This window comes from Poecilia mexicana, unplaced genomic scaffold, assembly GCF_051168715.1.
Source record: "Poecilia mexicana isolate PSO_F unplaced genomic scaffold, ASM5116871v1 scaffold_9, whole genome shotgun sequence".
In the NCBI taxonomy this organism is placed as follows: domain Eukaryota; kingdom Metazoa; phylum Chordata; class Actinopteri; order Cyprinodontiformes; family Poeciliidae; genus Poecilia; species Poecilia mexicana.
Genome location: NW_028263378.1, coordinates 18122083 through 18147274, shown reverse-complemented (window position 1 = coordinate 18147274; position 25192 = coordinate 18122083). Strand labels below are relative to the sequence as shown.

At 39.9% G+C, this 25192-nt stretch overlaps 1 protein-coding gene and 2 long non-coding RNA genes across 3 annotated transcripts in view; all 3 read right to left on the bottom strand.

Moving 5' to 3' along the window:
• Positions 1-3664: 3664 nt before the first annotated feature.
• Positions 3665-25192, bottom strand: part of sv2ca (synaptic vesicle glycoprotein 2Ca) — a 35200-nt gene continuing 13672 nt past the window's right edge. Inside the window, exons 3-13 of the mRNA XM_014992897.2 lie at positions 23095-23275; positions 21855-22006; positions 9215-9348; positions 8756-8845; positions 7495-7605; positions 7307-7395; positions 6791-6955; positions 6496-6629; positions 5840-6046; positions 4946-5105; positions 3665-4808 (exon numbers count right to left, since the gene is read on the bottom strand). Coding sequence (XP_014848383.2) covers positions 4625-4808; positions 4946-5105; positions 5840-6046; positions 6496-6629; positions 6791-6955; positions 7307-7395; positions 7495-7605; positions 8756-8845; positions 9215-9348; positions 21855-22006; positions 23095-23275 — 1607 coding nt within the window. The 3' untranslated portion in view covers positions 3665-4624. The remainder of the gene's footprint in view (positions 4809-4945; positions 5106-5839; positions 6047-6495; positions 6630-6790; positions 6956-7306; positions 7396-7494; positions 7606-8755; positions 8846-9214; positions 9349-21854; positions 22007-23094; positions 23276-25192) is intronic.
• Positions 10076-10816, bottom strand: LOC148157682 (uncharacterized). Its single transcript, XR_015764279.1, has 3 exons — positions 10543-10816; positions 10232-10443; positions 10076-10161 (listed from the first exon to the last, which is right to left on the bottom strand). It is a non-coding gene; the product is annotated as an uncharacterized LOC148157682 (long non-coding RNA).
• Positions 15097-15728, bottom strand: LOC106909862 (uncharacterized). The gene is made up of 3 exons (XR_001416182.2): positions 15564-15728; positions 15253-15464; positions 15097-15182 (listed from the first exon to the last, which is right to left on the bottom strand). It is a non-coding gene; the product is annotated as an uncharacterized LOC106909862 (long non-coding RNA).

Genomic DNA, 25192 nt, shown 5'->3' with positions numbered 1-25192 from the left:
ACATAGATGTACAACAGAGATACATGACAATAAAGGGACTATCACCAGGAGACAAATGATTCTGAGGAAGCTTGCACACATTTAACTCAGAAATTCACATATATTAGCTTTGATATGTACAGAATATTTACATTCATTCATTCATATAGACACACACACACACACACAAACACACACACACACACACACACACAGTTTGCTCAGTTTCTGTCTTTTTTAGAATACAGTCATCCATGTACACACACACACAAATACAGTACATGTAGCTTTTATACCAAATCCTTCAGTCCTGACAGGTAACAGCCTGATCTGCCACTGAGCCTTTAATATATCCACAACCAGGCAGATCACTCTGTCTCACACTTATGCTACAGATAGCAGTCAGCAGTGCTGGGTATTAATGATTGCAGTGTATTTATATTTTTTGTTGACTGCAATGCTCTTGGTTCAAGAATAGTTAAACCAGGATTGGCTGAGCAACAGCGCAATACTTCAGTATATATTTTCCAACCCATTTTGCAAAATAGAGATAAATGTGAAGCTTACACAAACAATAGTGGGGCCTGGGGGGGTGTTCTTTGTTTTTTAAGTGGCCCTATGTAAGAAGGCTTCAGTGAAGGGTATCCTACATACAACTACAGTCGACATACCACAAAGACAAAGAAATGTGGAGAAATAGAGAAATACAGAAAACGGAGATCACAGGCACAAACTAAACAAACAAGAATGAAAGAATGAGAATATCAGTTTACCCCTTCAAACAAAAGGAGAAACGATATGTGAGAAAATACAATTTTGGAGTTATGTAACTATGGAAATAGCAACATGACATTAACATAGTTTTATTCATTTTCAATGTGTTACCTCTTCTCATATTTTCTCTTCAACAGTGTATTGGGGGTCTCAGTATTGAGGAAACAGAACAAAATATTGTAACACAGTGAGTCTCACAAGTGTGTCACTTTTTTAGAAGCACATTATAGGAAACTGTCACAATGATCTACTTCAAATGAACAACTTTTGTTTTGAAAGTGCAAACATTCACATAGCACACACAGTACCTTGTGAAAATATTCATCCTTGCAATATTTTTACATTTTGTTACATCAAAAACACAAACCTCATTGGATTGTATTGGGATTTTATGTGATAAACCAAGATAAAATCTTGAATAACTGAAGAGGAGGAGAAATCAGCATGAGAGTTTTTACAACGTTTTTACAAATAATATTTTGAAGTGTGCCATACATGTGTATTCAGCCCTCTTTACTCTGGTACCAATAAATCACAGTTAAACCCACGCCCTTAAGAAATCACCTGAATTTGGCAATTTGAAATTAGTCAAGCTGTGTGTGTAATTTAGGGTGTTTTCTCACCTGTAATTCGCATATTTCTAGTTCAAATTCATTGACTTTATTTGTAATTATTTTGTGGTTTAGTTTCTTTTTTTCACAAAATCCAAGCAAAGCAAAACAAAAATTGGCATTACAAACAAGGCAAAAATGTTGAGTCTGTTTATACCTATTCTCAAATGTACTTTAAGAATACATCCTAAAGTTGAATGGGGGTCTAGGCTCTAAGAAAAACTCGTGCAGCAGACTGGCATTTTGCTCAGGCTTGTAGTAAATGCCTAGGTGGCAGCTGTGTCGACTTGGGGTCAGGTCACATTCGCAAAACAAATTAAACGCTCCAAGACGGGTCCAAGACCGTCTTGGTACACAGTCTTGGAACCGTACCAAGACCGTCTGGCAGAGGAGGAATTGTGTAAAAAAAAAAAAAAAATGCAAATGCACCAGGGGAGAAACAAACCAGAGCTAAATGATAATGTAGCCTTTTGACCTACATGTAAAATACTAAGGGTAACAGAAAATTTACAGTTTGAGTAAACGACGCCCACAGTAAAAATAGTGGTGGTAGCGTCATTTTTTGGGGAGGTTTCTCCTCAGCAGGGATATAAAAGCCAGTCAGAGTTGATGGGAGAATGGACGGAGCTAAAGCTGGAAGAGCCGTGTCAATAAAGATTGGCAAGTTATAAAGTATTGATCCAGATGGCTAAATATACATGAAAGTCACACTTTTTGAATTTTTTTAAAAACAAACTAAAGGAAGTCATTTGTTAATTTCTATCTACTTCGAAATTATGCAATACTTGCCATTGGTCTATCACAGAGTACAAACACTTTGGCAAATCACTGGAAATTGAATAATCCAAGACAGAGTGGGACTAAAAATATAAATAAATAAACCATTAATTTCAGTATGTCCATTTACACTCAGGTTTATTTATCTCATTTTCCTATAACCTTTGGAAAGTGCAAGACTATGGGCAGACTGATCCTGTCAAGGAGAGGCACATCCTAAAAAAGGCCATTCAGTATTTATAATTTATTTTATTTTATTTTTTAAGAAAATGGCAGGAACAGTCACAGAGACAGGATTCAACACAAAACTTACATCAGAAAACAAATTCTGAAACAGAATGGCAAATATCCATATCTGGAGTAAAACTATTACCTTTTCAGCTTTCACAGTCACACACCGGGTAACAAAGGTGTCATCCTCATATTTAACATCACATACATTTAACGGTACAAGAAAATATAATTTATACTATGGCCTTTTCAATTCAAGGTTGAGATTATGCAAATGGCTTGGTTCCCTGAATAAATGATCTACGCTCAAACGTTGGTCTAGTCTGAGCAAAATACTCAAAAAAAAATTAAGTGGTGCAGGTTTAGAGATTAATAAAAGTGTGTCAATGTGTCAGAAGTTTACTCATCTCACACTATTTACGTATCTAGCAACTTTCTGCAACAAATGTTCGTTGCTCAGAGTGCGAGTCCTGCAGGTGAGCCAGGTGTCAATGAGTCCTCTCTGTCTGATCAGGAGCTCCCACGTTGTCGCACAACAGCTTGGTTGTGCTCATTACAGCTTGTTTTTCACTTTTCTCCCCATCTGGCCCGTCTTAATAAGACTGTATCAATATTAAAAGCCTCAAGCTTCCGTCATGAGGTGTCTCTATGCAAGGTTGTGACTGGAGCTGGAGGCTGCAATCAGTCAAAAAAAAAAAAAACTGAGCAGATGTTAACCTTCAAATAAGTATTCTGGGTTTGTGAAGATGTGATTTACTAGTGAGTGGATTTAGCAGAAGTACAGCAGATTGCTAAAGTATAAAAAAAAAAACCTTGGACATTTTCAAATTTTGTCACGTTGCGACTGCCAACTTTTCCAGGACTTGACGTAGGGGATGCATTTTGTTTCTCCTTGTGTCTGGAATAGACTTTCTAAAAACCTGAGACGTCCAGCAAGTGTCACTTCATGACCAAAAAAAAAAAAAAAAAAAAAAAACATTTTAATAATGCAGCTTTCAACTCAAAAATCTGACTCATGAACTGTTTTCTTGATCATTCAAAATTAAACTTGAATTCAAATTAATTTGGATTTAAATCTGCATTTTAATAGTTGTTTCTTCTCTGTGAATGACAAATTAAGCTCTATGTTACCAGGGAGTTTTTTTTTTCTTTTTGTTTAGCATTTTTTTTACTGTTTTATGTTATAATGATGTGTAGCTATTTGGACTTTTAGCTTCATTTATGTTTTCAGTTTTAATCATTAATAGTTACTTAGATCTGGTCTTCCTTATTCTGTGTGTTTTACATCTTGGTTTATTATTATTATTTGAGTATTAGATCAGTGTTCCTTTTGTTGCTGTTGTTAGTTTTAAAAACAGCTTCGTTTCTCATTTAGTTTGATTTTCTCCCTTACTTATGCTCCTCCTTCCCTTGACTTGTCTCTCAGCTCAGCTCCTATCAGCTCAGCTCATATCTCCTAATTTTCCTCTCTTCCCCACTCGACTACCTCATATTATTCTGCACTCCTTCCTCAGTACATATCGAGTCTCCACTGGATCCTTCTGTTGCACTCTGCGATATTCTGCGATTCCTTTCGCAAGCTCTCTGGTCGGCTCCCTGCCGGTTTCTCGTGCCTCGCTGGAAGTCTTCTTTGGATTTAGCAATAAAGCTTCTGCACTCCACCTGCTGCCTCCTGTTATCTGCACTTTGCTCCTACCTAGAACCAAACATTACAACATGGTGCTTCATTTCCACTCACTCTGCCTTACAAACGTCAATGCTTGTTTGTTTTTTGTTTTGTTTTGTTTGTGATAGACCAACACAAAGTAGAATATAGTCAAAATAAAAGACTAAATTATGGATGATTTTTCTAAATTTTCAAAAATTCTGAGAAGCACAGACTTCCTTTTCGTTGATCCTCGTTAATACAATCCAGAGCAATCAGCTGACTGCAGACACTGCTAAATAAAGTCCACCTGTGTGTAAGTTAATCTCCATATAAATGCACCTGCTCTGTTTTGCCCTTTAAGAACATTAGCAAACAAACATCATCACGAAGACCACAATTTTCAGATTTTCTCTTTGTGTTAGTCTGTCATGTAAGTTCCAATTAGTAAAATAAAGTTTGTTATAATATGACAGTATGTGGGGAAAAAAATCCAAATTTTTTCTTAAAATTAACACACTCAGGGCAAACCAAGCCACTTGCACTCCCTATGAAAAGCTCTATTGGCCTTCTTGAGAACTCACAGGACTCATCCAAGTTGATGGAGTTACATAAGGACATTTGACCGAGTGTCGGGCAGCCGCAGCCCCACCAGCCCCCCTCCAACGAGCACCGACGAGGCCATGAGGATGGGGACGGCCTTGGTGATGCCAACAAGTGAGCCAAAGATCAGGTTCCCCAGCACAGCAGCAAGCTTGCACAAGGCGTTACAGAAACCGAAGCCTGTTCCTCTGCAGGGAGAAACGTCAGGAACAAAATGAGAGTTAATGGAAACGAAGGTAAAAAAAAAAAAAAAGAAAAGAAAAGAAAATCATTAATGTCAGTTGATCAAAAAGACATCTTTGATTAATCTGCCTGTCCTCCTCACCTTCTGACAGTGGGGAAAGACTCCGTAGTGACCACATCCAGGGAGTTCCAGGCCGAAATGCTCAGACCGTTGTAAAGGCACAACATGAAAATCATCATGGACTCACTGGTGCCAAACCACAAGAAGAAACAGCTGATACCAGACAGGATCATGGAGCCACCTGATGGAAGTGACCAGATGAAAGCACTTTATTTCATCTCAGCCAGTTTAGTATTTAACTGTCAATATCTAAAGATAAGAACTAGTTAGATTAGAGATATATGTGATTAAATCAAATTAACTTATCCTGTTTTAGACCCATTGGTATTATAAGTTAATGATCCAGAAAAAAAGGCGACTCCAAGAGAAAGACATCATTACTCCAAAAATGAAATGAAAAGCCAGAGTATAATAAGCAAATGCACTCAGGGACAAATACCTTCAATTTTCTGATGAAACTTAGTTTTTTGAAACTACAAGCCATTAATTAAAAAAAAAAAAAAGACGAAGCTTGCAAGCTTGAAAATAATATAGCTGTAAAGTTCAGTGTTTGCAGCATCATGGAAAGAGCAAGATCTGAAAAGAAAAAAACAAACAAAAAAAAACCCAGCCAAGACATCATCCAGAGGGTTAAACTTTGGGCAAACAGACAATTTTTCTGTTTGGAAAAATAATCTTTTTTCCAAACGGGAAAACTGAATTAGTTACAAAGTGACCTAAGGACATCAAAGACTGTAATTTGGCATGGACATCACAAAGATTTGATTTTAGTCCCATAGAAAAATTTGGGCTGATTTACACCAGAGTGAAAACATATTTTTGCCTTATTATTTAGTGTATGTAAATATCGGGTTTCAACTGTGCTAAAAAAAAAAAAAAAGGCTAATCAATGACACATTCAACCCTTTATCGTACCTAACATGGACAAACGCCCGATTTTGTCCATCAGAAGAGCAGACACAATGTTGCCAGGAAGAACAGCCAGTGTTCCCAGAAAGTTGATGAAGTAAACCCAGTAGGCACTGTAGTCATCAACAAATGTCATCTGGCAGCCAGTCTTGTTGTGGGTGAAAGTGCTGTTAATCACCTCTGTGCCCTCGACCAGCTTGGATTCATCAATATCTGCAGAAAGAACGAAGCAAAGCAAATCTTAAGGATTCTTAGTAATCTGGCCAGCAATGACGATAAAACACGAAACTCATTTTTGTGCAAATCCTAATTTTAGTGCACTTTTCTTATCATTAGCAGGAATATTGCAGATGAGGCAAATCAAACATGTTTCTGTGTTAAAAACTGAGTCCTCGTCTGAATTTGATTCCAGCAAAGCCTTTTTGAAGAACCAATGTTTCTGCGACGCATGGGAAAGAAAACATTTTGGACTTGTTTTATCGAGACATGCACAATGTTTCCTGAAAGAGGCAACTTCTTAAATCAGGATAGACTTTTTTTTTTTTTTAGAAGTGTGGTCGTGTCAGTCATGAGTTTTATGACATGAGGTGTATGTAACGCAAAGTTTTATCTTATTTTGACACGACCTCTACAGCAATTTGTGATTAAAGGAAAGTTCTCACCTGTGTTGAAGAAGAAAGTGTCAATAAACGTACAGTTCTTGAACAAGGAACCCACCGACGTCACATCGTCAAAGGTGCAGTAACGAAACGTGGAGTCGATAAAGGTGACGGATTTCAGCTTCATGTTGACGAACCTAAATGAGAACCATTATATCCTGAATAAATTAATCGGCGTTGGTACAGCGGTTAACATATAATTAAATTTACAGTCGACATACAGTATGGTTATACTTAAATATAGGTACTTCTTAAAGATATTGCATCTACTACTCATGTAGTTGAGCAGACGTCTTACTGGTCGTGAATAAATGTCCCATTTCTGTGGATCTGGTTCTCCAGGGTGAAGTTGAAGGTGAAGCCTTCAATGCGTTCGTTAATATGGATCTGCACTTTGGAAGCATATTCATCCGCCTGAAGGTGCTTGATGACATCAGGGAACCAAACAGACAGACCATAATACCTGCAAAGATAAAAGACAATAGTCTTGCTCCACATCAAATAGCAGGTAAAACCAAATATTGTTGGGGTTAGGCTATGGTCTGATAAAAAACAAACAGGTAGAGGAAGACCAGTGGACACCATTTTTCAAAAAGTGATTTCATGGTTTTTATTTGTACGTCTTTCCGCCTCTCCAGTGGATCCTTATCGACACACGGGGTTTGATTCATGTCTGGACTGCCCAACGTTTGAACAGCAGAGAGATCAAGATGACAGAACTGCGATGTGGTCCTGAAGCTATTATCTGACCAAAAAGAAATCCCCCCTTTTTATTTTTATCTATACCAAAGATTGGATCAGGAGAACAGCTCACCCGAAGGACAGCGTGAACCACACTATGGCCAGTCGCATCGTGTTTTCCTGCATAGGATACTTGAAGCACTTCATGAGGTTTAGATAGATCTAAAAACAAAAGAGAGAGAAAAAAATCAGATTATGTTTCACATTCATATTGTGATAACGCCATTAGAGTAGAGGAGGGTGAAAAGCAAATATATTTACCCCATGTATTTCAGCTTTTATCCTGAAGAAAAATTTGGAAACCGGGTTTCCAGTTTCTGATTCCATTTCAACCAACTCATCCAGTTGTCTAGGGATTTTTATCCTGTTTACCTGTTGAATTAGTAATAAAAAAGTAGCATAAATATTCACAGTACAATAGTTAAGTTCAGGTTTGTGTCTTTATATTTTTCATGTGCATGAATGTCTTAGAATATATTTCAATAATTGGTGCACAGCAATTACAAGAACAACTATTTCAATATGGTCCGATACGATAACGTTAATTCAATAAATAAATACAAAAATAAATAAATACAAATGTTGGCTAATGTGCTTAAAATAAATGTTGAACTACTAAGCAAAAAGAAATATCTGAATAATCAATAAAAGTTGCAGTATAACCACACACACAACTGCTTAACTCAAGTTAAAACCACTGAAAATGAATGTTGTTCTAGCAGACTTAAATTGATCTGCAGTTTGCGAAGCTCTGATTTTCAAAGTCCACCATAGAAAAAGTTTTGCAACATCTGCTGCTTAGCCTTGTTGAGTGGGGGCCACTGAAAGCAAGAGTTGATCCAAGTGTGCTGGCTGGATTGTGAGAGTGAAGCAGATCAGATAAATAATGTGGTGCCATTAAGGCGTCTAAAAGTGAACGTGTAGTGAAATTTGAATCTGAATTGGTTGAACTGGGTTTTATTTTGGGTTTTGGGAGTAAAGGGGGGGTAACGGCAACTCAACACCACCCATTTAAATTATCCTACTTCCATAGTTATGCACGCCTTTTTAGTTTATCCCAGAAAACCCCAACAAATAGATCATATTATATGGTTGCAAATTGTTTTTTTTTGTGAAGCATTTTACATTTCTCCCAATTTCTAATGTACTAATTAGACAGCAGAGCGCCGGATAGCACTATTGTACCGAATTAGACAATTTGTGAGCTTATTATGTAGCATGGTTTCCTCTTTCCATGTGACTCAATGTGAAATATCAGTGAAGTCAAAATTATGCATTTGCAGTGCAGAATTAATTCAAGAAACTTGTCTTGACTAAGCAGCTTTCCCAAAGTGCAGCCCAAGCAGCAAATAAGTCTGAATGACAAGAAACGGCTCTTAGACCCCGTCGTAATTCAGACATGATCCTGCCTAGTGAAAGAATCCAAACCTGTCCCTGTGGTGTCAGAAAATAAGCCTCTTTGCTTCCTTAAGCATAGGAAAAACCCAGCCGAGACTGCGAAACGTCCGTCGCAAACACTCACAGTGAAGACTTTCTCCGGCTGCCCACGTGCTCTCATGTTGGTGTCGTGGATCTGCTTGAGGATCATCCAGCCCTCGTCGTGCTTCCCAACCTGTCAGGAAGGAGAGAGAAACGGGTGACGGCGAAGACGAGACACATTCACCGGACGCGTCTTCCAGCAACAACTTAACGTCAGCAATTACTGTGCGCGAAGTCGGTCCTTTGATATGTCAGCGGTGATTCACGACAGAGGATGACGATCCACCAGTAGAACAGCCAGCTGTTAGAGTTTTCCAGACATGCAGGAGGCCAGTTGTGCATGACTCACACCGTTTTAGACTCATCAAATCCATGAATTTGTAAAAATCCGTACTCTTAAACAGTTGTGGACAACATTTTTTTTTTTTTTGTAGAAATGACTAACAAAGCACACGCAGCTGAGCAATAATAGGTTTCTAGTTATTCAGAAAGGGCTCATTACCTCCAGGTAGTATCTGGGGCTCTCCGGCATGAAGGTAAGAGCCACCACAGCGCACACACACGGCAGGGCGCAAACGACGACAAAAACCCTCCAGCTGTGAAACTGGTATGCTGACCCCATGCTGAAGCTCCAACCTGCAGTTTGTGGAAAACAGTCATTTTCAAAATAATTTTATTTACATCCAATCTCATCAAATCTTATCAATAAAGAACCTTAGCTTCCCTCAGTGGGCAGCAGCGCTGAACAGAAAAAAAAAAAAAAAACATAATGTATGAATGGGTCTTTCTGTCACATATTTAGGAGCAATTATTTGGCCACTGATCCAGAACGCTGCTGCTCGCGTTCTCAGTAAAACCAGGAAGATAGAGCACATAACACCAGTTTTAAAGTCCCTACACTGGCTCCCTGTAGCTCAAAGAATAGACTTTAAAGTACTGTTGTTAGTTTATAAATCACTGAACGGTTTAGCACCACAATACATTAAAGATCTGTTATTGCTGTACCAACCGTCTAGACCCCTCAGATCTTCTGGTTCTGGTCTGCTCTGCATCCCCAGAACCAGAAGCAAACAAGGAGAAGCAACATTCAGTTTCTATGCACCACAAATTTGGAACAAACTTCCAGAAAACTGTAAAACAGCCGAAACACTGGGTGCCTTTAAATCTCAACTTAAAACCCTGTTTAGAGTTGCTTATGGCTAAATTAGGATTAGAGTGTGGGTTTTGATGTCTTTAATGTTTTTGATGTTTTTAATGTTTTTATCTTTACTTTTTATCTTTGTTTTTATCTCTTTATGTAAAGAAGTTTTTGCCATGTTCGGCTTTAACCTTCTGACCCACATGCAAAATCAACAAGCAGAGTAAGGTAAGATTTTTTATTCTCTTTTAGTCAACAGACAAATCTTCTTAGTCCTCTGAGGGGCGGTAGTGTCAAACAATCGGAGGTGCCTGGAATGAGAGCGGGATTACTGGTGGCTCAAAAAATGGATGTTCAGCGATGCACAGAGAAAAGGCTTACTTTAGAATGGCTATGGTTGAGGCATGGGGAATTGCCAAGGTCCAGTGTGGAGATAGGTCACAGAGGTTCCTGAGAGGAGTGAGGATGGTAATGATTGGAGCCGGAGAACTGGTGGAGAGGTGTGGAGGGAACAGCGGGCAGGCAGACTTGGAGGGAAATCCTCAGGAGGAGAGAACGAAGGAACTTGGTCCAGAGAAAATCCAGAGACTGACCTAGAGGCAGGCAAACACAGGGACTTGAAACCACTGGTAAAGTACTGCAGAGACAGATCAAATCAACTAGTAATCACAAGAAACGGCTAGAAAGACTACCGGTGCACGTTAATCATCCAGCACTGAGTGAATGTTCTGCTGCTCCTTTATCCCCAACACTGATGAGGCAGATGAGATCCACCTGCGTAGGCTGCCCAGGTTCTCCACCAAGATCCTCGCTGGAACAGATGCCTCACTCACACACACACACACACAGGAACCCTGACACTACCCCCCTTTTAATGACCGCCTCCAGGCGGTCCAGATGAAGATGACTGATGCGAAGCTTCAAAATCTCTAATAAGATCAGGGTCCAGGATGAAAGAACGGGGAACCCATGACCGTTCCTCTGGTCCATAACCCCGCCAATCCACAAGATACTGGAACCCTCTTCCCCGGCGACGAATAGCCAGAATCTTTGTGACGTCATAAGCAGGGTGACCATCAATTTCCCGGGGGGGTGGTGGGGGTCTGGAAGGAGGGCAGAAAGGACTGGAACGGGCTGGTTTAATAAGAGAAACATGAAACACTGGGTGGATCTTTAACCCATCAGGAAGCCTGAGGCGTACAGCTGAAGGACTGAGAACAGAGGTTATTTCAAAGGGACCAATAAAGCGAGGGGAAAGCTTACGATTGGATGCTTTGATATTGATGTCACGAGTGGATAACCAGACCTCTTGTCCAGGTGAATACGACGGTGCAGGGGTTCTCTTACGATCAGCCCATCTGCGGTTTGCCTCGGCTGTCCGGTTGAGAGCAGCCCTGGTCTGAGCCCAGATGCGTCTGCAACGGCGGAGGTGATGGTGGACAGAGGTGACGGATATTTGTTGCTCGTCTGATGGAAACAGAGGAGGCTGATAACCAAGAGAGGACTCGAAAGGTGATAGGCCAGTGGCTGTTGAGGTGTGGCTGTTGTGGGCATACTCCACCCAAGGCAAGTGCACACTCCAGGATGAAGGATGTGACGAGCAGAGACAACGAAGGGTAGCTTCAAGCTCCTGGTTCAGACGCTCAGTCTGACCATTAGTTTGGGGATGAAACCCAGAACTGAGGGTTACCTTAGCTCCAAGTGCCGAGCCAAACTCCTTCCAAACTCTAGAAACAAACTGTGGACCTCTGTCCGACAGAATCTCTGAGGGGATGCCATGCAGACGAAACACATGTTTAGTTAGAAGGTGGGCAGTTTGGATGGCAGTGGGAAGTTTACGTAAGGGAACTAGATGGCAGGCCTTAGAGAAGCGGTCAATGATAGAGAGAATGGTGGTGAAACCCTGTGAAGGTGGTAGTCCAGTAACAAAGTCTAAAGCTATATGCGACCACGGACGATTGGGAACTGGAAGAGGTTGAAGTAACCCACTAGGGGGTTGATTGCGAGTTTTATTGCGAGCACAAATGGGACAGGCAAGCACATAGTCCTTGACATCTCTATACAAAGATGGCCACCAAAAGTTTCGTCTGATTAACGAGACTGTTCTGTTAATGCCAGGATGACAAGAAAATTTTGCAGTATGGGCCCAATGAATGAGACGAGCTCTAACGGATGAAGGAACGTACAGATGGTTGGGTGGTGTATTAATGGGACTGGGTTCAGTCTGTTGAGCAGCCAGAACCTGGTCTCTAACCCTCCAAGAAAGAGTTCCGATAATTGATGGTGGAATGATTGTGGTTTCAGGCATGTCATGATCAGGGGAAAACTGTCTCGAAAGTGCATCTGGCTTGGTGTTCTTTGATCCAGGTCTGTAAGAAATGGTAAAATTGAACCTGGAGAAAAAGAGGGACCAGCGAGACTGTCTAGGATTTAATCTCTTGGCCTGTTGAAGGTAGGCTAGATTCTTGTGATCTGTCCAGACAACAATGGGATGCTCAGCCCCCTCTAACCAGTGACGCCATTCATCAAAAGCCATCTTTATTGCCAGGAGCTCTCTATCACCTACATCATAGTTTCTCTCCGCTGGTGAGAGACGACGGGAGAAGAATGCACAGGGGTGCAATTTGTCATCAATGGAAGAAATCTGTGACAGAACTGCCCCTACTCCTGAATCAGAGGCATCCACTTCAACAATAAACTGTCTAAATGGGTCTGGTTGAATGAGGATGGGTACATTGGCAAACCTCCTCTTCAAATCTATGAAACTTTGTTCAGCTTCAGGTGACCAACTGAAACTAGCCTTGGTGGAAGTGAGGCGGGTAAGGGGAAGAACAGTTTGGCTATAGTTTTTAATGAAACGACGGTAGAAATTTGCAAACCCCAGAAAACGTTGAAGCTGCTTGCGAGACGTGGGAGTAGGCCAGTCCAAGACTGCTTGAACCTTTGCTGGATCTGTCTTCACCTGCCCGCTTCCCAAAACATAACCAAGGAATGTTACTGAAGAGGCATGGAATTCACATTTCTCCGCCTTGATGAACAGCCGATTCTCCAAAAGACGCTGGAGGACCAGGCGGACATGTGTCTTGTGTTCCTCTAAAGATCTTGAAAAAATGAGAATGTCGTCAAGATAAACAAAGACAAACTGATTAAGATAGTCCCTGAGGACATCATTGACTAGCGATTGGAACACTGCAGGTGCATTCATGAGGCCAAAGGGCATAACCAAATACTCAAAATGGCCAAGAGGTGTCCTGAATGCTGTTTTCCACTCGTCTCCCTTCCGGATTCTGATCAAGTGGTAAGCATTACGGAGGTCGAGTTTTGTAAAAAGGGTGGCTCCCTGAACGAGTTCAAAAGCTGAGGCAAGTAATGGCAGTGGGTATTTATTCTTTACAGAGATTTGGTTTAAGGCTCTGTAGTCAATACATGGTCTGAGTGTTCCATCCTTCTTACCAACGAAGAAAAACCCGGCTCCCAAAGGTGAAGTGGATGAACGGATGATGCCAGCAGCAAGGGACTCACTGATGTATTTCTCCATGCTCTCCCTCTCCGGTTTGGATATGCTGTACAAACGGCTGGTAGGTAGTGGTGCTCCTGGAAGTAGGTCAATGGCACAATCGTATGGACGGTGAGGAGGAAGAGAGAGAGCTTTTGACTTACTGAAAACCATGCGAAGGTCATGGTATTCAGATGGTACACTGGCCAAGTCCGCTGGAGAGGGTTCATCTGCAGGCTGAGAAACTACTGAGGGAAGAGCAGAGTGAAGACACGATGACAGACAGTATGTGCTCCAGGACTCTACCCGACTGTTCCTCCAATCAAGGTGAGGATTATGACGGAGAAGCCATGGATAGCCTAGAACCACTGGAGACTGGGGAGAAGGGAATACAAAAAAGGTGATTTCCTCACGATGATTTCCTGAAACCAAAAGCTCAATGGGAATTGTGCGATGAGTTATGACAGGTAAGGCTTTACCATTAAGTGCAGAAACCAAGACTGGGGCTGGAAGAGGAACAGAGGGTATCTGGAGTTGATTTACAAGGTTATCATCAATAAGGTTCTGTTCACAACCAGAATCTATTAAAACGAATGTCTGAAAGGACTGATTACCTGTAATCAGTGAACCTGGTAGAGTTAAACGGGAGGCTTTCTTAGAGTGGCCCACCACTTCTCCCGTAGCTAATGATGGGCTTTGTCTTTTGGCAGGTTCTTACAGTTAGCAATGTAGTGCCCTGTTTGACCACAGTAAAGGCACGCGCCAGACCTCATGCGACGCTGTCGTTCTTCAGGAGTTAGTCTGGTTCTTCCTATTTGCATAGGTTCCTCTGGGGATTGATCTGTGGGGGCAAAATTGAATTCCACTCTGTTTGGGCATATACTCAGTTCTCTCTTAGAACGGGTCCTGTCTCTGACCCTATTGTCAATCCTGATAGCCATAGAGATTAGATCCTCTAATGAGCCTGGTTCATCTCTGTAAGCCAGTTCATCTTTAATGTTCTCGTTCAGAGCTTGTAGAAAAGCTCCCTTCAATGCCTCTGTGTTCCAACCAGAAGAGGCTGCCAGGGTTCTAAAGTCAATAGCAAAATCTGCTACAGCTTGACGACCCTGCTTCAAATTCCACAGCTTGCGGGTGATATCAGAACGTGATTCAGTATACCCAAATGTCTGTTTAAATGTGGACACAAACAAGTCATAAGTTCCCTGAAAAACGACTTGCTGTCCAAAATTAGCCTCCGCCCATCTTAGCGCTCTTCCCCTTAACAAACCAATAACGTACGAAATCTTTGCTGCATCTGTTTGAAAGCTTTGGGGTGAAAAAGAAAAAACTAGAGAGCATTGCAATAAAAAACCCCCACATTTACCTATCTCACCCGAATAGGGCTCAGGTGTGGGTGGGGAGACCTCTCTGAGACGAACGGACGCTGGAGGACTTTGTGCAGGACTGGTGGAAGCACTGGCCTGAGGGGGGAGTGAATCTGCAGCAGGAGGTGGCCCTACAGCGGGAGGAGGACTAGCAGAAACAAGCTTTTGGTGAAGCTCCTTAAGCATTCCTGCAAATTGATCTAAACGCTGATTAGTATTCGTCTGTTGATCATATAAAGAATGCAGCATAGAGTCATGACGGACCAGTACAGCATGATCTAAATTGGGGTCAGGAGTTGATTCTGCTGGGTCAATTTGGCTGGATGATTCTGCCATGTTCGGCTTTAACCTTCTGACCCACATGCAAAATCAACAAGCAGAGTAAGGTAAGATTTTTTATTCTCTTTTAGTCAACAGACAAATCTTCTTAGTCCTCTGAGGGGCGGTAGTGTCAAACAATCGGAGGTGCCTGGAATGAGAGCGGGATTACTGGTGGCTCAAAAAATGGATGTTCAGCGATGCACAGAGAAAAGGCTTACTTTAGAATGGCTATGGTTGAGGCATGGGGAATTGCCAAGGTCCAGTGTGGAGATAGGTCACAGAGGTTCCTGAGAGGAGTGAGGATGGTAATGATTGGAGCCGGAGAACTGGTGGAGAGGTGTGGAGGGAACAGCGGGCAGGCAGACTTGGAGGGAAATCCTCAGGAGGAGAGAACGAAGGAACTTGGTCCAGAGAAAATCCAGAGACTGACCTAGAGGCAGGCAAACACAGGGACTTGAAACCACTGGTAAAGTACTGCAGAGACAGATCAAATCAACTAGTAATCACAAGAAACGGCTAGAAAGACTACCGGTGCACGTTAATCATCCAGCACTGAGTGAATGTTCTGCTGCTCCTTTATCCCCAACACTGATGAGGCAGATGAGATCCACCTGCGTAGGCTGCCCAGGTTCTCCACCAAGATCCTCGCTGGAACAGATGCCTCACTCACACACACACACACACACACAGGAACCCTGACAGTTTTAAAGGTTTGAGTCCTTGTCAAATGGCGGTTTGACTAAAGTCCTACAGAAGGAAAGGCTTGTAGAGCCTCTTATTTTGGAGGAGACCCCATAAGGGCAAGTCCTCATGTGGATAATGTTTTTATTTTTTATTTTATTTTATTTTTTATTAAATATGTTTATCTTTACTTTAATTTCTTTTTATTTCTCTTTCTCACCGTTTCTTTTTCTTAAAATCTCTCTTTCTCATTGTCTATTCAATGTCACATGCTGTTTTTATTTTAATTGTGTAAAGCACTTTGAAATGCCTTGCTGCTGAAATGTGCTATACAAATAAAATTTGATCGATTGATTGATAAAATATTTATATTTAGGCTAAGTGCTACATAAATACCATCTCATGTATAAGAGTCAGTCTAACTCTGAGAAAAGAAATTACTTGAAATAAAAATGACATTGACATGATACACCATCTCGGAGTGATGGGAACACTCAGAGATGAATGAGTCTGCAGGGTAAGCAGAGAAAAGTAAAAAAAAAAAAAAACCCACATGGACGGGTTAATTGAATGCGTAGGAATAGAATTGAGTGTTTTCTGCTGAGTTAAATCTTGTTGCACCTGATCTCAGCCCACAGGCAGTCTCTCAGACTCATTAATCATTGCAACATGCAGGGGGAAAAGCACACACACTGGTGCGTGTAAATGTGTAAACAGCAGAACTGAAATAAATAAGATGGATAACCGCACAGAGATTATACTGACACACCATAATGCCATGTCAACTCTCCACCTACGAAAACGCAAATAGATGCGTATGCGGGTCATAAATTGTTTTTCAGTTTTTGTGCAACTTCAAAGACGTATTTTTATTTCTATTGTGCAAATCATTTCACAAAGGGTAGGATGTTTCATGAAACGATTTCACATTTGCATCTTTTTAAGCTTAGTAACAATTTGGAGCTTTGCAAATGCAACAAGCAAAGCAATGTCCCTAAGTTTGCACATATGCTGCCTTGTCACACACTTTTAGTGGGGTTTTGCACACTGAAACCCATTTTATCCATGGACTTGTAAACGTGTGAGTAGGTTTAAAAGCAGCGAGGATAAACTTCAACATGAACAGTCTGCCACACGCCGACTTTTGTGAGTGCTCTTCGTGACTTCGCTTTTTTAAAGCAAATTACACAGGATGCAGAAAAATGTGGGGGGGAGGGGGGGTTAGCATGCTCGTCGTGACCTCCCACGTCTCTCCACAGATCGTGGCTCATGGAGATACAGCTCCAAAGGGAATGCGGCACCATTATCCATCAACAGGCGTAGGAGGGGAGCCACAGGGTAGGGAGGGGGTTAATGCTAATGGTTCTGCCAGAAAACGGCTGTTTGGGAATAATCCCACAGTGTGTCAAAATCCAGCTCTGATAGCAGCTAAAAACAACTGTTATCATGGTAAAAACCAAACAATGGCTTGCAATGCTAAATAAATAAATAAGAAAAAAGCATGTTATGCTCCTTTAATAGTTTGGTAATATTTTTAGTACTTGAACTACAGGGTAATGTACACTCATAATAATTTTCATTATAGTGTACATTATTGCCTAATTTCCGAAAACACGTTAAAATAGCATAAGCAGATTCTTATCCATTTGCAAGAGTTTTGGATGAATGTGCTGACAGTTTAAAATACTTTTTTTTCCCCACAGATTCTGTTCACATAGAAATAAAAATAAACACCCGGTCTAAAGGAGACGCAAGATAAGTTCTTATATAGGTACTTCTCAGTAAATCAGTTGTGTTTTCATGATATTTTTGAAAGTAACAACCTTTAAGCAGGTATTAAACACACCTGCTTTAAAGTTAAACAATAAGCCCACATTTCCATATTAGATCATCATTTTAATTAGTCTGATGAAACATTCTAACCTTTAATATTGTTTTTTTTTGTCAACTTTATGTGGAAAATAACCATAAAAGCTGCTATGAAGGCTTGAAAACAACAATCTGTGTGAAATTAATCGATATAATATGTTGTGTTTCTGAATTAACTTATTGAAATAAATGAAAACTTCAATGAGATTTAATTTTATTGTGATGCACCTGTAGCACATTAAGTTGATATTAGCACTGAATGTATTTGTATCACCAGTGCGTCAATGAAATGCACCGCATAGTTAGGTTTACAAGGCAGGCAGTAATCAGCCAAGAAAGTCATTGTTACTTTGGAAAAAAGCTTCTTGTTGCGTAACCTACTGATCTGAACTAGAAGAAAGAGAAGGTGAATTTGAAAGAGAACCATAAAAGTCATGTTTACAGTTTTTTATGTGGAAGAAGATGCTCGGCTCAGACTTGACCAATAACTAACATGTGCATTATACCATGAATACGCAACCCTCATGGTGAAAAATGGAAGTGGCAGCATCATACCGAAGGGAAAGAAATTTTCAGGTATAGTACCAGCAAAATATTTTTTTCTACAAAACAGAATCCACTGATTTTCTGTTTTCTGTATGACCTGCTAATTTTGATTCAAGTCAGTTCTGATTTTATTTTTATTTTATCTATAATGTAATCAGATCCATTTGCGGCATTTTATCAAAGAACATAGTAAAAAAAAAATAGAAAACTTGACTATAAAAAGAAATGTGCAGCGGTGTCCTGAAGGAGAGAGGTAGTACGTATGAATTGAAAATAAAATACTACAACTACAAAAAAAATATCTTTGTAAATCTTGCACCAAAACTATGCAGTCAAAGCCAGTTTTTGCCTGCATCAACAAAATTCCACCCACAGCATTTTAAGCTCTTTGATATTTATATCTGAAGGGCTTAAGATAGAGAAACAGATTCAGCCATTTCCAGAAATATAGTACAACTTCCTGCCACCAAGGGATAGCGCTCCCTTCATACTACTGGAAATCTCATTAAAGGAATTAGGCACATAATTGTCTGAGGATGTCCGAGTCTCAGGCTGAGATGGATAGCTGGATTAAATATGAACAGATAGATGGGCAGATGGATCCATTCTTTACGGTCTCAAGATTACATCTATAGGCTTAATGGGGTGTTTTTAAAAAAAAAAAAAAAAAAACATTGTTATATGTAGGACTGGATTTATGTAATCTAGAGACATGCAGAAACTTCCTTTGTTGTATTCGGGATATGTTGAAACCTCGTCTTTTTGGGCCCTGATGTCTTGGAAGAAAAAAACTGACACTTGGGAATATCAGCTTCCTGTCTGCGGTTCAAGTACATGGAAAGCATAAATATCTTAAGCTTGTCTCATATCATGGTTCCACAACAAAAACACAATCACGAATCCCCCTTTTGTGGATCCTTCTCATACCCGAGGATCGCAGGTTGTGTAAATATTCATGTCACATTGCTGTGATTGTTGGACCAACGAGGCGTGGCTTACAATTTACAGCCTTCGCCACCAGAGGATTTCTCCAGGCTTGAGTCCTACGTTGATGTCCTCGTCCACGTATTTCATTCCGCCCATTAAATACAAGCAAAGTTGTTCTGCGCCATCCTCAGCATGTAATTGTCTTAATTTTTTCTAAACTGCAAGTGCAGACTGACTTGTGTGCAGTTTTATACATAGATTATTTAGAGACAATCTACGTTAAGTAGCCGAGTTAAGAATAAGAGCACAGTGAGGCGACTACTATCCTTTTAATATGACAACAACAGATCTGACAGCACAGTGACCTCCTAAAGACGTGTCAAGTTCTGGTTTTAGAGGGCTATCATACCAACTCTATATCAGTGTGCTTCTGCCCGTCCTGATGAAAGAATCTGTGGCAGAGCTCAGACAATAGCATATAATAAAACAAGCCCTCAACTAAAACTCTACCAGTTGTCCTCTCTCTCTCTCTCTCTCTCTCTGAGGGTGTGTGTGTGTGTGTGTGTGTGTGTGTGTGTGTGTGTGTGTGTGTGTGTGTGTGTGTGTGTGTGTGTGTGTGTGTGTGTGTGTTTTAACTTGTCTGACCTCTTCCAGTGTCAGATTTTATTTCTTTCACTTTCCCAGGGAAAGACCTGTGTGTCTGCTGTACTCGTAAAATCTCACCCACTGCATCGTGTAGCGGTGCATGAGCACACAAATATACGCACAACACACACACACACACACACACACACACACACTGCGCTTCTGTCCGAGTGATGTCACAGGTTGGCTAAAGCATAGGCTGGTCATAAATCACTTCTAGATGTAGCTTTGTCCTATTAGAGCAAGGAGAAAAATCTAATTATGCTTGATCAAGAAGAACACTCTGCAGAGACGGAGAGAGAGGAGTGGTAATAAAAAGAGGGATGGAGTTAGACGGGGAGCTGCGGAGGGAACAAAGCAAGAGGAGATGGCATCCAGTAAAAGGAAGGAACAGCAGGTTTAAACCCAGGCGAGAAATAAAAACAACACGCGGTGGAGGGAGATAGACAGGCATTTCCTAGTTAACTCTTAATGAGGTGACGTGCAACCTAAACTCTTTAATCCCCTCTTTCAACAGAATATTTGTTTTAGCTATTATTATCCTGCTATTTAATTCAACGAAATCCAGAACAGCATTTTTTTTTTTAAATCATCCTGTCCTAGTGTGAAAACCATGCTCTACACAAAGACATGATTGTAAAATTACCAGAAAATAACATCTGCTATCCTATTGAAACATGATAGTGGGGATAATTCAGTTCATTTCATATTTAATTCAAAAATTCTTTATTAATCCAAAAAGGAAATTGACTGTTGTTATAACCCATATTGTCCTACATTGGAGTTGTTGTAGCTGTGGGATCTCCAGTTTTTGTCAGTACTGCAACAGACTTGAAGTTGAGGTTTTTATTAGATCTTTTGAAATGTTAATCAGCTGCTCCTGAATGTAAAACAAACACCTTGCTGCCATGGCTACGCGTCACAGCAGCTGTCCAAAAGTGAAAATCCTTTGAACTGTGCAACATCCAAAACAAGAAGAAATAATCATTAATTAAAAAAAACTGCAATGTTTTAGCAAAAAAAAAGATAAACGATAGCTTTTAAAAAGAATAAAGCAGAATGAAAGCAATAGAACGACCCCAAAAGGCTGCCATCTTGACTTCAACATGGTGCTTTCTAATCTAATAGCATCAAATTTGAAGATCTAACAAACATTTGGGATCACCTGAACCTTTGTTAATTTGGTGAAATTGGTAAATCATATTAACTGGGAGAAGAAAAAAACATTAATAGGAGTATTAGAATGATCCTCATGTCTTCCTTATCAGAGCTCTTGTGTAAAATCTTCGAAGTAGATTATGTGTCTGACATTGAAGTACAAAACACATTCACTAGTTTTATTGCATTGCACTGCAATAAAACAATTTTTTCAGGATTGCAGTTGAATTAAGTCAGAAACATCTTGTTTATGTGAAGTAAAGAACACAAAGCAATAATAATAATAATAATAATAATAATAATAATAATAATAATAATAATAATAATAATTTCCTTCAGAACTGAATAAACGTAAAGTCTGGCAGGACAGTGCGTTCTTTTATCAATAAGCCTGTTTCCATCACACCCTGGATTTTATGTTATGACAGCCCACTTTACATATTAAATTATGCTTTCAAGGCCACATTTACACTTTTATAGCACAATACTCTCATTCTCTGTACTGCCACAATTTCCCCAATTTTTAACAGCCGTCCAAGTTAACAAACGTGATAAAAATTGTTAGTGTTCAATGAAATACGGCCGTATTCTGAAATGACCTCACTTACATTTAAAATTGGAGTCTGCAGACATCACCCTTGCGGTGTGTCTTCTAATAACCTCCATATGTTTTTCTCCTGACTCCCAACTTTCCCAGTTGGATGACACCGAGAGCTTTTAGGTGATTGATTCACACGGCAGAGAAAACGAGCACCTCAAACTTTAATTATGGAGAGAGCAGGGGCAGATGGGCAACTGACACATAAGTTAAATTGTGCACTGCTACACTCAATCTGTATAACAAGGCTTTTTTAAAGCATAACTGGCAGCTTTTATTTTATTTATTAAATCTGTGTGCTTTCTGCTATTAATGAGCTGACAGAACCATTTCATTTTAATCTATTTTTTCCCATCTATAAGTGCCTCCTTTATTTCGGTGGACCTGTGAACTCACCGTAGTGCGGTATAATGGCCCAGGCCATGGCAGATGCATAGATCTCTCCAATCATCCAGAACATACACAACCAGCTGAGGTGTTCTCCTCTTTTCTCTCTGGACAACACCTCCGCAAAGAAGGAGAAAACAATGGGCACAGCACCTCCTATCCTGCAAGAACGAGAGAAAAATCACTTTAGGAGGAGCGACTCCGCACCAATCAGAAAAAAATAGTTGAACTTCCCCTAAAACACCTAGGTTTTACAATGCAATTAGCGCCCCTCTTTCATTTGGTTTTTTAAGCATTAGAACATGGCAATGAGGTCATTACTAGGTTTATTTAAGAACAGTGCAACAAAATAAAGGGCATCATATGGTAATATAGACTCTGTGTCCATTTATTAATCCAAAGTACTGAAAATACTCAAGCTGTCTGAATATAACTCGTTTAGCAACTAAAAAGTGAATAAACAGGTAGGCCCCCAATTGATTGCATTGGTTAAGATTTAGTAAAGATATAGTGCTATATGTGGTTGTTCTTATAAGTTAGATTGTCTCTTTTGTCCCTGATATTCAAATTCTGAAAAGGCATCGTTTTTACATCAGCAAATACAACACTTGCTTTATCTATTTTATGATATGTTTATTGATATCATTCAAATCTGTCAGATTACAAAGATCATTTTTGGTGTTTTTTTTTTTTTCTGTCAAACTGTTTGGCCTGTTTTCATATAACATGACAGAAAACAAGCCTGAGTATGAATTTGCCTTCATTCAGGGACAGATCTCCTTCTGGTCGCTGTTTCAATTACTCTGAGAGTCTCTGGAGAGAATGATGTAGGTGCAATTACTGAATTAGCTCTTTAACAAATTGCCAAGATATTAAATCACAGTCTGCCTAGTGTCTGATGTAAGTGTAGGACACACTTTATAGCTCGAACGAGAAATAACCATTGTTTTAGATTAAAAAAAAAAAAACATGATACACCAATAAATATTGAAGCAAAGTTTTACAAGATTGAAAATGATGAATGAAGTGGAAGTATAATCAAAGGAATCTTGTCGAATTTTTTTGAATGCAAGAATGAAGAAAAATTTGGGAAGCCCACTTTTAAATTATTTGTCTCACAAATGAAACCTCTGACCGGCTGAAATCAGTGAGCTGCCAGTTGCCCCACTGACGTCGAAGCAGATTTCTTTAGCGTCGCCGTCCGCTACGTTACAAGATTGCGTGTTGACCTTGGCATTATCAGACTTACCCGAAGCCAGCGACTACACGGCAGAGGAGGAAGAGTCCGTATCCCTGGACAAAAGATGACAGGAAGGCAAAGAAGCCATTGGTGGACATGCAAATGAGGAGACAGTGTCTGCGGCCCACTTTGTCAGACATTCCTCCCCAGAAGAAAGCTCCAACCATCATTCCCAGGTACACAATGCTGCCTAGAAAAAGAGCAGACAAAGCAGCTTTTTTTTTACTTGCCTTTATAAATTACACACTGTATATACTAACAGATTGAACTCTATTTGTTATTATAATCTATCATGTATCCAATATATTATATTAACCATATTGCGAAAATATATTTGCTTCTTGACCCATTTTAAGTTTGTTCACATTGCAACCACAAAAGTCCTTTAGTTCTGTTTGGATTTTATTTGAAAGACCAACAAAGGTGGCTAACAACAATATGTGGCTATTCCGATGGCTAATCGCAATTATTATTAAAATTATTCTTCTTAGATTAATTTTTAGATTATCATGCAGAGAGACTCCTATTATTCCAAAGCAGAAAAGGAATTAGAACAAATTTAGAATCCAGAAGTTTTTTGGTTTTCTTTTTACTTTGGATCAACATTAACACGATTGTTTCTACTACAAACCCATTTCTGAAAAGCTTTTCTTTTCTTTTTTTTCCATTTAAGCAATGAAAAATTGTTCAAAAATCCACAGAAAAAAGTGCTGGTGTGTGTATCTTCTTATGCAACAACAAACACAGAATGAAGAGGACAAAAAAAAACAGACTTTGAACAATAAAAAGACAAATGTGAACTACAATCCAGGTTAGTTTAACAAAACAGGCCTCAGCTCTCTTTTAATCTTGGTCATCACTGACAAGATCAATGCTCCAACAACACAGCATTGATTTCTTTCAGTGATCATCATGAATTTGCCCCGAAGAGAAAAAGGCCATAGCGCTGCTTCGGTTGCTATTGTGTGTGATTTTGTGCTGCTATAAGAGCAACATCATCTGCATTTCTCTCTATTTTAGACGCTTCAATTTCAGAAAGAAACATTATATTTTAGATTTTACTCAGACATGAGGGCACTTTGTTTGTGCTGCTGCAGTGTATCAAGGAGAAAGAAGCATTGGCTTTCAGCAGGTGTATTCTCTGCTGAGAGCAGACGCCTGTTTGACAGTTTTACTGCAGATCTTTTAGCTGAGCTGGCTGAAAAATGTGACATCTTTCAATTTCAAATACAACAGGCCTCTTCAGTAGATGCTCCAGGCTTATGTGAGATAAAAATTCATATATTTACCATATATCACATCCAGTGAACATTTTAGGGAGGTACAAAAAAGAGGATCTATTTCCTTTTAGACTTGAAAATCCCTCCCCCAAACAGTGGGGCTGTAAGTACATTGCTCACAGGACACTCAATTGCATAATGAATGTATTGATGTTCTGTCCCAGTCGAGCTCCACAGTGTCTTTCAGCATGTTGTCAGCAGGGCTGGCACCGGCCAAGAGGAGACTACTGCACTGTAGTGAAATATAATCCAAAAATAGCACAGACATCCTCTAACACAATTCTGGTTTTCTACGAGACTCCTGCTAAGATATTGTGCACCATCTCCCCCTTAAACTTCCACTAGACCTTCGGAGTCTGTATGTTTTCCTTTATGTAGATAGTAACTTAATCTATGTTAACTTGTAATAACTGTTCATTTTACTAGGTGAACTGAGCGACACCTTAAATCATTTGGAAGACAAGTGTTTGGCAAACAAGCAATCATATCAAACTCACCTCAAAACTGGCTTTGGATAGTTTACATTAAAATACGTGGAAAAAAAAAACTTTGTAAAGGAAATGAACCAATTCAACCAGCTCTAACTAAAAAGATACTACTGCACTTCATTGCTGCATCTGTTTGAGGACGTGAGCCGAATCTGTGTGAATTAGAGAAAATCCCTAATAAACTGAGAACCTGGCAACAATAAAACAAATGTTTTCTCGGTTCAACCTCGAAAACCAACCAGAACCGCCAAAGCAACACGACATTCATGTAAGCGATGACTGCATGCAGCTGGCACAGTTTGTGAATTTCTTTTTCGAGGAGACAAGTCGTATAGATTA